The sequence below is a fragment of the Camelus dromedarius genome, chromosome 16, assembly GCF_036321535.1.
Source record: "Camelus dromedarius isolate mCamDro1 chromosome 16, mCamDro1.pat, whole genome shotgun sequence".
In the NCBI taxonomy this organism is placed as follows: domain Eukaryota; kingdom Metazoa; phylum Chordata; class Mammalia; order Artiodactyla; family Camelidae; genus Camelus; species Camelus dromedarius.
In genome coordinates, this window is record NC_087451.1 from 55,668,677 (window position 1) to 55,684,623 (window position 15,947).

At 37.8% G+C, this 15,947-nt stretch overlaps 1 protein-coding gene across 3 annotated transcripts in view; it reads right to left on the bottom strand.

The window, feature by feature from the left end:
• The window catches only part of IKZF3 (IKAROS family zinc finger 3), a 79,439-nt gene that overhangs the window by 50,943 nt on the left and 12,549 nt on the right, over window positions 1-15,947 (bottom strand). For 2 of the 3 annotated variants that reach the window (XM_010991813.3, XM_031468193.2), the window contains exons 2-3: window positions 7,668-7,721; window positions 5,476-5,577 (exon numbers count right to left, since the gene is read on the bottom strand). In XM_010991813.3, the coding sequence (XP_010990115.1) occupies window positions 5,476-5,577; window positions 7,668-7,721 (156 nt within the window). Of the gene's footprint in view, window positions 1-5,475; window positions 5,578-5,700; window positions 5,885-7,667; window positions 7,722-15,947 lie in introns of all 3 variants that reach the window. The other variant, XM_064496042.1, reaches the window with a different exon arrangement.

A 15,947-nucleotide genomic window follows, 5' to 3' on the forward strand; every position in this document is an offset into this window, starting at 1 on the left:
AGCTGGTTATACATGATACAGACATACAGCAGGTTTTTCCTGAGGGAATAGCCAGCCTGATGGTCTGGATAAAAACCACCGTAAGTCTGTCTACGCTGAGAAGGAGGACTGTCCAACTCCCTCTATAAATGCCAAGCAGAACAACCCAGATGAAGCAGCTGACATGTTTCATATATAAGCCATATGGGATTGGCTTTATGAAAACCAAGATATTCACTCACTGAATAGGTCTATTACCCAGGTCATGGTAAATGCTGCGGATTAAGGGGATGTTCTAAGCATGTACATGTTGGAGAGTATGGTAAAGTTGGTGTAGCCACAGGAGGAGTTGAGAACAAGGCATGGAAGGAAGAGTTTATTACACCCACAGAGCCCACAGAGGGGGTCACCACATACCACTCAGGGTCACAGGGGGAAGCACCAGTGTCAGTCAGGATGCAGAAAAGAAGAAGGGAAATCCCAGGCTAGAGTCTTTAGTGGAATTTCTGAGAAAAGGCAAAGTAGGCAGGATAAATAGTTTAGCATTGGAGGGTCTGAATAACTTCAGCAGGCTTCAGGACACAGGAGTGGTCTCTAGTTGTCTGGTACTTGCCCTGGGTTGTTTTCCAGCAGGGGAAATATTAGCTAGTGCATGAGATTTAGATAGGGAGATGGTTGGGGGGCAGGGGGTACAAACTCTAAATTGATTGGTTTCTATATGAAAAACGTGTTCCTGGCCATGCCCTTTGCTATCCCTAAGAACTGGCCATCCCTGGGAAGGGTGTCTTTCTTTGAGTCTGTAAGACTCCCAAACATCAAAGTACCAAAAATACAGAAAATAAGAAAATACAGTTAATATAATTGGCCCTGTGAAGAATAGAAGCCAAAGAGACAGAGAGAAGCTAAGAAAACACAAAACAGCAGAACTTTTTTGCGTGGGGATCCCAGTCAACATCACTGCTGCAAAATCAAGCAACAGTCAGAGAAGCCTTATTGAATCTTCTATCTCAGCTTCCCTTCTTGGGTCTTTTAGATGCTAATAAAAACATTAGGTTAATTAACAAGAAAATGAGGAGAGGGAGAAGGGAGAGTCAAGGGAACCATTTCAGCAAGGTGGAAAATTGTAAATGGTTACTAAGAAATAAGATGAATAAAGGAAACATTGATAGGATCAAAATAAAGAAGAAAAACAAAGGGGAGAGTCAAAGGACTCACCTCAGCAGGGTGAAAATATTTAGATAGTTATTAAATGGAATAAATAAAATGGACATTGATGGAGTTGAAACAAAGGTGTTAGTAATACAGCACTATGGAAGGTTGGGTGGACCAAAGGGACCCACTGTTTGTTCCCTTACATTAAAAGGCCCCAAATAAGTCCACTCTATTCACTCCAGTGTAGAGGAAAATAAAAATCCAGAGGGCAAAGACTGCAATGAGAAATCTGACCAGAAACTGTCCAGGGCAGTAGTCAGACAGATTAATCTTTGTCATGACAAAAGAACCAGGGTCCCTTGACTCAACCTCTCACTAAAGTCCCAAAGCCCTTTGTACATGAAAGGGTAAAATGGTCAGGGAGTGGAGGAGAAAAGTTTCTGGAACTCCCTGACATGGGTGCCTCATGCCCTGTGGTACCCAAACTTGTTAGTGAAGCCCTAAAAGGGGCTTCAATTAGATTGACAGAATATCGAAATGCAAGGTTGATAGGATTAAGGTGGAGGTTTGGATGAAAATTGGGATGTTTTAAACAGGCTATATAAAGAAGTTGTGTCTCCTTTACCAGAATGTTCTATGAGAATGGACAGTATGTCTGACTAGGGAACATCTCTCTTACCTAATATTGTAAAACCAAAACCTGTTGATGATGTCCTAATGCAGGTTACAGTCAGGAATACAAAGGCTGATGGATTAAGGTGAAAGTCTGGAGGAAAACTGGCATGGCTGAAGTGGACTTATCTCCTTTACCTGAATGTGTCATGGGGATGGACGTTTTATCTGACTAGGGAACTGGTTCTGTAAAACAAGAGGCATGTAAATCTATCCTTCTAGCAATATTAATTGGACATGCTATAAGGGAATGGCTAAGATTGCCCAAGTCCACACAGCAGAGAAGAGAAGCTGGAGTGCTGGTGCGGACAAATTCCGTGTGATAGCTCTACATGGAGCATAGATTGGGGCTCATGGCAAAAGCCTGCAAGCGCTTCCCAAGGACAATTATTGGGATGATGGAATAGAGAATTTCTATTTGAGAGGCAATTAGCAGGCTAACATCAGACATTAACTGAAACTGCCCTTATGATTGCAGGACAAAAAATAACCTTAATATCTGAAATATCCATGATGTCTTAGGTGATGTCATAAAAATGCTCTAATGGGGAGACCAGTGCCCAGACGAGTTCCATAATCAAATAGAAATGGTTTATACAAGATTATGCTACACAGGGAATGCAAAAAGGAGATGCTCACAAGTAAAGAGCCCCCTTTTTCCCAGTACTGACTTTGGAACTGTGCGAGGAGCTGCTGGATTCTATCATTACTTGGACAGTGCCCTATAAACAGCTCTCGACTGACCAACAAAGAGCTGCTTGGTTCATGGATGGCAGTTCCATGGCGAATGGCCAATATCTGGTTTGGAAGACTACCACTCCAATTGAAGAAGTAAAAACAAATGGTTTGGTGGGATGAATTACAAGCTGTTTTCCCAGCAGTGATGGAAGAATTGGACAATAATAAAAGCCTCTATGTTTTGGTTTTTATCTGACTCATGAGTGATGGCAAATAGCCTGCCAATATTGACAGGCAGAGGGCAATGGAAATCTGATCTATTAAAGGGATGCCCATATGGGGCAGAGTCCTATAGAAATCACTATGGGAATTTGAGGAGTACATTAAAGTAGGACAGGTTGATGCCCATCAGAAGAACCCCCTTCCAGGTTTGCACAGTGACCAATAACAAGTGCATATTACAGTGTATTAACTTGAAGAGGGCACCTGGGTCCATGAAACAGATAGACATTTGGGGACCAAAGCAGCACAGAGGGCTGAATCTGGACATATGGCTTTTGCACCTTCTGTGGCTCAAAATGCCAACAAGAACTGTTCTAGAAGAAATAGAGGCTGTAGATGGCAATGGGGGAGATTCCTCAGGGGAAGACCTCACACATAGCTGGCAAGTGGATTACCCTGAACGAATGCCAGTAGCCTAGTGGGGCTACACATGGCTTTGCACAGAATAGACACTGACTCTGGACTGGGCTTTGCTTACCTGGTGGTAGATGCAAATGACCAGTGTGCTATAAAAGAACTGAAACAGAAGATATTGCACCAGTCTGGATCACCAAATCACATTTTTTCAGACCAAGGGACATACTTTACAACTCATGATGTCAAACAATGAGTGAGCAGAGAGAGATTCTCCTGAGAATAACAGTTTCACAGAGAACTGGACTAGGCAGTGGAAACATGGGTTGTTTAGAACAGGGGGAGATGTAGACAGGAAGGGCTGGTTTACATGTCTTCATGAGTGTGTGTTCACACTCAACATAAGAGGGGCTATGGCAGTGCTGTCCTCACTAGACAGATCCCTCTGTCCCTCTGGTGGATCTGGGGAAGAGGGGGTGGGGACAGGCTGCTAGTATGACTGTGCAATTTTCCCATGGGAGGAAGATAATGACATGGTTCTTCCCAAGGGGAGAAAAGACTAGTATGATAACTGTACTTTTTTTTCCTTCCCCACATATCTCAACTTTCTCTTTCCTATCTGATGCCCTGTGGTCACAGGACTGGGGCATAACTACAAGAGCCATAAATAGAGATGATTCCTAAGCAAGAAACTGTAACTATAGATTTAAACCCTTATGTCAGAATTCCTAAAGGCCTGAAAGGGTGGGCTGTGCCTTCACTCCATTTGGCAAAACCGAGGTTAACACTGAATGCAGCTATTGCTTGGCGGTAAAAATAGCCCACTCGTTCTGTACCTAAGTAACTCTATGTATCGGAATAGAAGTGAACTGAAGGGGAAGTAATTACTAGACTAGTATTATTGCCTGAAATCTAGACCAGCACAGTGGCTGAATCTAAAGCTCCTCTCAGAGGTGGAAAAATTTAGGTATAAATAAATGGAGAGAAGGAGGAATAGTAGTTAAGGGTAAAGGAATGAATCAATGGGTTATGTAATAGAGGAAATCCAATTTATATTACAATCTCAAGAGGGGCTCAGAGAAAGGGAATAAGGGATGCTAGAGAAGTTGAAACCATGTATTGCTTAGACCACGGCTTTCTCTGGAAGCTGACAAGATCAAATGGAAGCCTGCAAATCTGACTGGTCTCACCCTGGGAGACATTTTCATGTGTCTGATGATATGAAGTGATGATAGACTGGACTAATTATTACAGACTGAATGTGACTCTAGTAATGTGCCAGTATCTTTTGACTTTTATGATCCTTTTGCTGTAAGAGATTCATGGTCAAAGACAAAATATATATTTGGTCTTTGTCTCAGGTTCCTGGCACAGAGTTCCTAAAACCCTTGGAATTTCCTGAGTGGTAAGAGTGTCTTTTGCTCTTCATAACATGCCCCTTTCAATCACACCTGAGTTTATGCTACTGAGGTGACTTAGTGTGGAACCCCTAGACAGCCTCAGGAAGGGCTGGTCACCAGAAAGACCAAGTGATTAGAGGGCTGGAACTTTCAGCCTCATCCACCAACCTCCAGGAAGGGGAGGGAGGACTGGATATTAAACTCTATTAAAGCTCTTGAACTGTAAGATTCAGAGAGCTTCTGCGAGGACATCAAGGTGCTGGGAGGGTGGTGCCCCCACAGAGGGCATGGAAACTCCACACCCTCCCAGCCCATACCTTGCTCCACACATCTCTTCCATTTGGCTTTTCCTGAGTTGTGTCATTTACAACAAGCCAGTAATAGTAAGTAACGTACTTTCTTAAGTTCTGTGAGTCATTCTAGCAAATTATCTAACCTGAGGGGTGGTTGTGGGCAATCCTGAATTTGCAGTCAAGTTAAACAGAAGTGCAGGTAATCTGGGGACCTGGTACTTCCAACTGTTGTCTGAAGGGAGGGCAGTCTTGTGAGACTGAACCCTTAACCTGTGGGTTCTGCACCAATTCTAGAAGCTAGCGTAAGAATTGAATTGAATTGTTGGATGCCCAGTTGGTGTCTGGAGAATTGGAGAACTGGTGGAAAACATCCCAGACAAACCTTTCCTAACGAACAAGAATTTTCATGATGGAAAAGAGTAAAATAAACACATTATTGAAATATGAAGTTAGTATAACTTGCACACTGAATAGGCACCTTAAATTCTCAAAATTTGCTATTATCCTGTAGCAAATGATTAAATGCAAATATCTGTTAAGTGAACAATACTGAATTTCTCCCAACTCAACCCACAAATGCAAGTTTCCTTGCATATTTCCTGATTTCTTCTCCAAATTGAGCCTCAACCGTATCTCTAGTTTCTGGTTTGTACACTATGGCTCACCTCCTATGTCTTCATCTTCATTGGCTGGGCCTTCTGCACCATCCACATTTTCTGTTTCATGAGGTTTGGTTAAATCGTAGTCATTCAAAAGCACTGAACCTTCTAGGAGATAAAAAGAATTTTAATGATACAGTCAATTTTAAAGGATTTTTATAAACATGTATTAAGACTCCCATTTCAGCTTCACCCAATCCCTTAGTGATGGATGATATCCCTTTTACATACCCCAAGTAGGCTCTATGTGAAACCTCTTGAGGTTTAGAAATATGCCCAGGGTTCATGTGCTTTTCCATTAGACATAATTTTCTTGAATATTTCTTTCGCCTGAGTTAAAATGCACTTAAGTTTCTTCTGCATAGAAATTCTCTCTCCTTCGGTATACCTCACAATATTCAGTAGGATGCCATTGCTAGTTATAAGCAAGAAATATTAATATAATATATAATTATACCTATTAATATAATTATAATATACAGCATAATTAATATAAATATTATTAATATTAATGTATAGTGATAACAAATAAAGTCTGAAACAAAGTTTCAAATAAAGTCTGAAAATACTGGCATAATTCAATTTGGGAAAGATGCTTTCCTGAGAGAAAGCCTGTAAGCTTCTGTATACCAAACTCTATTTTCCCTTTCTGTTCACATTATGAATGTAATTCTGTGGAAAACATATTGGCCCCTAAGTTCCTTTACTTCTTCAAACATTTACTAAATGTTGACAGGGCTACAGATAGGAATGTCATAATTCCGTAAGTCTTCAAAGAGCTTATACTTCGCAGATGTCAATAAGACAAGCCCACAACTATAATGTGAGACTTAGACAAGAGGTAATACAAGTCTGTAATGTAGACTTGGACAAGAGATTAAGGGAAATACAAAGCATATGCAAGTAAAAGGCAGTAGACATAACAAAAGCATGGTTAAGTAAAACAGCAAACTTATTAAAAATGGAGTTTAGCAAAAATATAATTTTTATAATAAATATTGATAATATTAGAAGGAAGGAAGAAGGAACAATGTAGCTGGAATTATTTCATATCTAAACATGAGAGCTTAACAAAAAGATGATAACAAAAGAAATGAACAGAAAAGATACCCACTTCCTACCAAACTCCTCTCCAACATTCAATAAAATATTTACTGAGAACCTATTATATGCAACAAATAGTCAAAGACACGGAATCCTGTGGCGCTAAGGAGGGGCTGAAGTAGGAGAGGTGACTAGAAACTCTAGTGGATCCTTTTAGCTGCAGGCAGGACTGAACACACGAAGCAGGACTTTTACTGGAATGTAGGAGTGAAATGGAAATAGATCTCATAAAATCCATGATTAAGAGGTCCTGAAAATGTGGTCATCATGGACTCAGGTTTTGATTTATCGGTAAAGTTTCTAATTTCTGCATATTATAACATGTACTCTAAGACACAAGGACTCTAAAATACTGCTCTAAATAATAGTTTACTTTTCTCAGGCCTGAAATGATGGGCATACAGTGCGCACCTGAACAACCAGTATGAGGTACAGTTTCAACTAAAACATAGGGTTACAGTAACACAACAAGGCATTTAAGTGGTAAATTAGCTTTGATTCAAATGAGTTAATCAATGGAGAAAACACAGAAGTTATTCTTAGGAAATAGATTATTTTAAATGTTTATAGTTTATTCTGGAGCAGGGGGTCAGCAAACGGTGACCCGAGGCCCAAATGCAGACATGGCCGGTTTTCGTATGGTCCCAGGTTTTTACATTTTTAAAGGGTTGTAAAAAATAGACAGAGAAATATGTAACAGAGACCATATACAGCCTGCAAAGCCTAAAATATTTACTATCTGGCCCTTTACCAAAAAAAGCTTGCTGACCACCATTCTTGAGTGAAAAGCACAGGTTGTTCAAATATAAGTTACTGTATTGTTCAACAAAAACTGTTTATTGAAACCAATCAGTTGAAAAAATTTTAGAAGAGAAAGAAAACAGCGATTAACATTAGGTGGTATGATTTGGCTCCGTGATGCTAAGGAACTCATGTGATCTAAATAGATGGGTTATCTTTGTATCAAGAAGAGACAATCATATTTGTTTTCCCCAACACATTTCCCAACACATTTTTACTGCAATCACAATATTCCTCCTTCTTCGGTCTATTCACTAAAGGTATATTTTTAGAGAGGAAAGACCTGACATTACCTGTGGGCACAGACTGCTCCTGAGTGCTTTTCAGTTCCACATTTGGTTTTATATCTGAAAAGAAAAGGATTATAAATATTAGCTACTTAGAGTAAATTTTTTTCAGATTTGAGCATTCTCAATTAAATAAAGACATCGTTTTGGAAGACTTAGCAACTGATTTCCTCTTCGGAGCTGGACTATTTTTTTCCCTATATCCTCCCTAAAAGGTGCCTCAAGGAGAATAAAAGGAATCATCTAGACAGCAATTATATTTTAAAGTGATTAAGATGAAAAAATTAGTACTTTATATTTACCCACATACGTAAACTTTCTGGTACTTTTTATTTTTTCATGAAGATCTGAATTCCTACCTGGTGTTGTCTTTGTTTAGTAAAGAGCTTTCTTTAGTATTTCTAGTTGGGCAACTGTGTAAGTGACAACTTTGCTTAGTTTTCATTTTTCTGGAAATATCTTTATTTTTGCCATCAATTTTGAAGGATATTTTTACTTGACATAGAATGATGGGTTGACAGTTTTCTTCCAGCCCTTTAAAGACAGCATTCCACTATCTTCCAGCTTCTATTGTTTCTGATGAGAACATTTGTACTGATGTTTTCCCATATGTATTTTTTTTTCTCTAAATGCTGTCAAGATTTTCTCTCTACCTTTGGTTTTCAGCAGTTTGACTATGATATGCCTAGGTGTGATTTTATCTGAATTTATCTCACTTGGGTCTACAGAACTTATCTATAAAATTATATTTTTCATCAAACCTGAGAAATTTTCAGCCACTGTTTTTTGGAATACTTTTTCTCTTCCATTTTCTTGCTCCTTTTTCTTCTAGGTCTTCAACTCCGTGTATGTTAGACTTTTTCGTATTTTCTCACAGTTTCCTGAGGCTCTCTCTGTTCTTTTTCCTTCCAATGTTTTCTTCTGGTGTTCAGATTGAATACTTTCATTGATAAATCCTCAAGTTCACTTACTCTTTCTTCTGTCATCTTAATTTGTTGTCAAGCCTGTCCAATGAGTTTTTATTTCAGATAATGTAATTTTTAGTTCTAGAATTTTCATTTTGTTTTTTTATAGTTTCTTTGTTGAAATTTCCTATTTGTTAATTATTATAAGCATATTTTCCTTTGCATCTTTGAGTATAATCATTATACCTATTTAAGATTCTTGTCTTCCAATTCCAAAATCTATGTCAACTTGGGATCAGCACCTTTGATTTCCTTTTCTCTTGGGTATGAGTCACATTTTCTTGCTTCTTCATATGACCAAATAATTTTGGGTTGTACCCTGGACATTACAAAAATATGTTACAGAATTTCTGGAGCTGTTATGTTCCTTTCAAGAGTATAGAAGTTTTTCTTTGTTTATTTTGCTTTTTAAAGTGTATAGTTAACATAAACTCAAATTCTGTGTCACTTGTGGTGGGTAGCAGCTAGGGTAACCAAATGCCCCACTATATCTGGGATTGAGGGTTTCCCCAGACTACAGAACTTTTACAGTCTCAGGGAAACTGGGACAAGTTGGTTGTTCTTGCAGAAGCGTAAATCTCTGCTCAGTCACTTTAGCCTCAGATGGATTGCTCAGGATGTGACCCATATATGTGTAGTTCAAGGATTAGCTAAAGATTTAGTCCAGCCAGAGAATTTACACACATTCTAGGATTTCTCCCTTTACTTCCCAGTACTATGATTGCCATGATTTTTTAAACCAGTAAAACTGTGTTTTGGTCACCCTGAGGCTAAAACTGAGGCCTTCCCTTGGGCAAAAAAACCATAAAAAAGGTTGGCTTTTGTTTGTTTTCCAATCCGTGCAAGTAACAGCCTTTCTATATTTTGTCCAGAATCTGTATTTTGTTATCTGTTGGAAGTTTGGTTCAATAGGACATGTTCCTCCATTACTCGAAATTGAAACTCTCCTTTGTTCTTTACTAGTGATTATATACCCAAAACTGTTCAGGATAGAACTACTTTCAAATATTCTATACTACACTTCAGTCATATTCCAATTTTTGTTTTGAAAAATACAGTCACTATATGTACAGTCTATACTAATTTAAAAATTTAACATGTCACCCAATAGATGTTAGCAGCAAAGCATAAAGGCAGAGAAAATACACATATTTTTTAAGTAAGCAAAGGGGTAGCCTGGTACGTGGTGTCAAAACCCAAGATGGGGGAAAGGAACGTCCATGCCAGGAATGGGAACAGGCCGGGGCAGGCTGCTGGAGACCAACCAGCATGAAGAGTGTGCCTGCGTGGGGTGGGCATTCTGAATGAGATCAGGAGGGATTCTACATGAAGGTAGCCAATATGGGAAGTCAGAACCTGAGCAGGATAAGAAGGGCACCCATGCAGGAGAATTACATGACTTGGAGCATTAGCATCTGAGAGGGATGAAGAGGGTATCCAAGTAAGGGATGAGGAGTCAGAGCCTGAGCACAGTGAAGGGGACATCTATGCCTGGGGGTGGTCTGGTGTGCGGTTTCAGAGACTAAACAGGGTGAGCAAGGCACCCACACAGAGACAGTGGGGGCTGGCACCATGGAGCCCAAATGGAATGAGGAGAACCTCTGTGAATGGGAGCGCAAAGTGCCAGAATTCGAGTGGGGTGGAGGGCATCTACATATTAGGGGCATCCTTGCACTGAGATGTCAGACCCCAACAGCTGAAAAGAGTGTCCACACTGATCAGTGGCTGTGGTACAGGGTGTCAGAACCCAAGTGAGGCAAGGAGAGCAACTTCTCTGAAGAGAGGATGGCAGTGGCAATGGATGATTGGTTATATAAAGGAGGACTGATCAAATACGAAAACTGTAATAAGGATAATGAGACCCAGGTTTTTCTCTGTCAGAGAAGCGAGTTAAAAATATAGAAACCTGTGGTACCATATTGGAAACAGAAGTATTGGCAGGAACACATAGCTTCTACCATATATAGATACAAAATATAGGCATAAACATGTGTGTATATATAAGGTATACACACATATACTCTCTAGCCCTGTCCACTGAGAGCGCCTAGGAGGAGGGACACCACCCCAGCTTCTAGCATACACAGATAATCTTCCAAATTTCATTCTCAACTTAAATGACCTAGACTCCTTGGGGAAATGGCTGACTCCAGGGCTGGGGCAGGGAAAGTGCAGGTGAGTCTGGAACATTTTGTTGTTCCAGAAAGCAAGGAAGTGCTCGCAGAACTAAGAGAATATAGAAATCATTTTGAAGGGGTTTGCACTGGCCAAATCTGAGACAAAAGAGCATCAAAATCATAACGATAGTATTGAAAAAGAATAGAAATTCATGAGTCCGTATTGACATTAATAAGTAAGTGAATAAATTGAAAGTGTAGTAGCAAATGGAGTATTTATAGAGTTTCAAAGTGCTTCTCCTCAAAATAACTTCTTATTTCAAGGATGAAAAGAGAAACTATATAGTGGAGAGCCTGGTAGACACTACTAAAACTGAGCAAAGTGATCATCGTCAGTAACAGGACAAATGAAAAGTATGTGCTCCCGATTATGAAAAGAACACAGTATCACTTCTGTGATATTCTTGTCAAGTAAGCAAAACATGAGGAAATAAACTCTGAGGGATAATTTATAAAATAACTGGCTTATCCTCAAGCATCAAGGTCATGACAGACTGAGGAACTATTTAAGACTGAAGGAGATTGAAGAGGTGTGACAGCTAAATGCAGTGTGTGATTCTGAGCTGAATCTTCCTGAAGTCAAGGACATTATAGAAACAACTGGAGAAATCTGAATGGGGCCTGAAGATTAAATGGTAGTAATGGACCAGTGTTAATTTCCTGATTTGGATGGTTGTTTTGTGGTTATGTAGGAGAACGTAGAACATACACACTAAAGTATTCAAGGGTGAGAGGATTTCACGTCAGCAACATACTCTCAAAATTTCCGGAAAAAAAACAGGTTTTTTGTACTGTATTGCAACTTTTCTGTAAGTTTGATAGTTTTTTTCTTTTCTTTCTTTCTTTCTTTTCTTTCTTTTTTTTTTTTTTAGTTTAAAAAAGCTAACTGTGAAACTTTTAACTGCACACTAAAGGGATTCTTAACAGGAAAAAAAGAAAGAAAACGATCTCAAAAGTTTCACATGAGCAATCTTCATGTGAAAACATCTTTTAGTTACTACACAGTAAGATGGCTTTTGATTTGGTGACCTAAAGGAAAAAGGTCCTGATCCCCTGAACCTTTTAAACCTCTGACAATGACATTTAAATAGCTCTCAGTATTTTTTTCAAGCAGCCTTTGTGTGCTGTGAATAACACCAGAAGTAACTGAGTACAGTTTCCAAGAGAAAAAGGAGATTCTGACTACATGAGTATTTAGAACTTAAAGGAGACATTAACACCATCTGTAATCAGGCTACATGGATGTTTCTTCTTAGGTACTAAAAAATACTTAAAACACAAGGACAAAATAAACTGGAATGCATTTTTTCCCCTAAACTCAAGGGTCTTTATAAAAACATGAAGTCCAGGAGTAGATAGATGGTAAAGGAATTCCCATCTAAAGACCAGAAACCTGTTAAATATTTCTAAGTGCAGCAAAAACTTTTCAGTTTTTAATGGACCGTTTTGTAATTCCTTCATACTTTAGTCCAAAAAAGCTTTGAAAAAGTTTCCATTTGATGGTGTCTACTGGGGTCTTTTTAACCAGTTGGCAGCTATTGTCCAAAAAGAATGCTCCAGAAAGTTAAGAAGGAAGGGTCCTTATATTGCTTTTGATAGAAATATGCTTGTTTTTAAATATTTGATGCCAACGAAGGAAGAATTCCAAAGTGGGTTTTTTTGTTGTTGAAATACAAATCTCATCAATTTTCTACAACTCTCCTGTTGTTTGAGTAGGAGAAGTACGCTTCTGCCCCAGGGCCTTTGCTTTTGCCCTTCCTTCTGACTGGAATCCTCTTCCTCTAAATAGTCACCTGACCCACTTACTTTCTTCATTCAGGTGTGTGCTCAAAAGTCACCTTATCAAACAAGCTCTACTTAACTACTCTAATGTGAAATGTCATCCTCCATTGTCACTTCCTTTTCTCTTACTTTGCTTTACTTTTCTTCCTAAGATTTCTTCATTGTCACCACTTGACATATATTTGTTCATTTTTTAGATATGTCTCCTGCACCGGAATGTAAACTCCATGAGTAAAAGGATGTTGAATGTTATTTTTTATTACTACTTTGCTATATCTTCAGCTTCCAAATTAGTGTCCACTTGTGATGATCACTCAATAAATGAACACGTGGACTTTTACATCTCTATCTTTGATACTTATGGACATTCTAGATCAAGGTTCTGCAAACTACAGCTTATCACCTGTTTTTGTACAGCCTGTGACCTAAGAGGGATTTTTACACTTTTAAATGGTTGAAAAAAATCAGAATAATACTGTTTCATGCAACTTGAAAATTACAAGGATTCGAACTGCAGCATTCATAAATAAAGTTTTATTGGAACACAGCCAAACTCATTCATTTATGCGTTGTCTCTGGATGCTTTTGTCCTACAACAGCAGAGTTGAGAACCGTCAAAAAACCCCACAGAGACCGTACGACTTGCAAAGCCTAAAATATTCACTATCTGGTCCTTTACAGAAAAAGTTTGTCAAGATCTGCTCTAAATCTATTCTTAATACTATCTCTAATACTGTACTGTACAGTAGCCACTAGCCACATATGCCAAGTTAAGTTTAAATTTAAGTTAATTAAAATTTAAAAATTTAGTTTCTCAGTCACCCAACCACATTTCAAGTACTCAATAGAACATGTGGCTAGTAGCTTTTATATTGGACAGCACAGATAAAGAACATTTCCAGCACAGAAAATTCTACTGAATAAGTCTGCTCTAGATTTCAGAATATCTTGCTGCTGCCTTGGATACCACTCACTGCAAAGCTATTTCTTTGAAAACAAACATTCAAACTCTGAATCAGGAAAAAAGAAGTAAATCAAACCATTTTATGGTTTGATAAATTAATATGATTTTAATGAATCAATACTTAATTCATAAAAATTAAATTTCAACCAAAATTCTAAAGATATTATACTAGGAAACATCTTAACAATTACAATCTTCTATCAACATTTCTAAAACTTTTGCAATTGGAATTTCAAGGAAAAGTTGCAATTTCCATTAATGCAGTAATCAAAGAGATAAAAGATTTAGACAGTACCTTTCATACAAAGCATTTTACAAATTTAACCGATTAAAAAATTAATGTGACTTTTCAGAGGGTTAAAAAAAAAAAACACATGATGCCAAACATTCAGATGTAACATTTTAGAAGGTACCTATACATATGCATACAAATACATACCTAGCATATACATTAGGATTTTTTTATATCATTAGATAAACCCATTTTTCTTTCTCATCTAAAAGTCAAAATTATAATTTAGAAGAAAACTCTGATCAACACTTTCATATCATTTGCCCTCCTGCTCTTCCCACAACTAACCAATTTCCTGATATGTTTTAGGCTTAAATGAATCGTTAAGTGTTTTCCATTGACATCTTTTCTCTTAAATAACACATCTTGTAAAAGCATAACTATTCTGTTACTGATATAGCACACATATATACTGGACTGTAAAAGTTAAAGGTTATTTCTTTTGTAGCCTTCCAAGCACTCTGTAAATTCAAAGCTTTACTGGCAATCTCAAATAGTTTTCTACCAGTATTGAAAACAAGCCTCATCACATTGCTTACTGAGACATGACAATTTCAAATTTGTTTTTATTGCTTCAGATTCTCTTTTCTTTGACAAAGATGCTGTTTAAAATTTTTTCACTAGTTAGAATTTTTGTTAAAGGGTTTTTTTCCCTCAGAGAGTCTAGCATTTTATGTGGTGCAAAATGAAAAGGGGTAGATTACAAATAAAATATAAACTTGGAAATGGCAGGAGTCTGGTTAATTGAAATTTTATCAAAATTCACATGTGAATAATAGGTTATCTATGAACAAAATCAAATATTTACATTAGTAACAATATCTGCAATCATATTTTTAACTCGAATGGCTATAAACTTGCCTTTATTTTGATACTATTAAGTAATTATCATTCAATTAAGAATACCAGCTAGTAAAGTTCTACTCTTAGTTTTGAGATCAGATTCCAACTTGCTGGTCTGTTTTTCCAGTAGGAGATAAAGAAGTTAAAGGAGAGCAAAATGTCAGTCTCAGAAAGAATCCTGCCCCGAGTCTGCCAGCTGCCAGAAAGCTGTCTCTGAATGTCAACGTTCCTCTTTATCTTTATAACAGTAAACTGATTCCTCTATCCCCTTACCTTTTTTTTTAATCTAAAAAGTCCACTTTTACTTTTTAACTAAAAACTATGGAAATGGAGTCACTGACTACAAAGATGTATTCATAATTGTAACATTAACACTCAGGACCATAAATGTGGCACAGAAGTGTTAGCTACTCTTTCTGAAAGGTCCTTCATGAGTTCTCTTTATTGCTCCCACATACAATCATTCCTGGAATCTTACCATCACAAGAACAGTTCTGGGTAAAAAAAATGATCCCTGTAACCGATGAAATTAGAATATTAGAATGGGAGAGGATATCTTAACTATCTTATCTCTGCTTTCTCTGCTATCTGATACTTGAATTTCCTTCAGTATCTCCCTATTTGGGTTGTAAGCCTCTGCTTAGACACTTCCAAGAATCAGAAGTTATGTCTTTCCATTTCAGAAAAACTGTAATGCTTTAAAAGTTCCTCCTTAAATGTAGTGGAACTCAAATTTCCTAAACTGTCCGTTTCAGGTCCTAGTTCAGCTTTCTGGGAACATCCAGAATAAGTTATTATACAAATGCTACCAGTCAGTTCCCTAACCGTAGTGAGAGCTTTCTTTTGGACCTGGTTTTGTTTGTCTGTGGTCCTCCAAAAATGTGGCATCAAGCACTTAGCTCAGGAGGTTAAATGAGATTTCATATTATCTCATAGCATTTCGGGAAGATAAACAGGTGCAATGGCATTTATTATTCTCCCCATTTTACAGACAAAATTTAAGACACAAAGAATGACAAAAAAATATAAAGTCATATAATTGTCTAAAGGTACAATGTCAGTGACACCTTATGAAGAGAAGCAGGATTCGTTTCTTGAGATTCACCTTTGTTTCAAAGAATTGAAATAATGTTTTAAAATGCTTTCTTGTATAGATTATAGATCTTAGAAGAAGGTCAGAACTAGAAGAAATTTTAAACTCAATTAATTTCAAACACCTCAAGTGACTATGATTGAGAGAAAAGGAAGATATTAAAAAGGGAG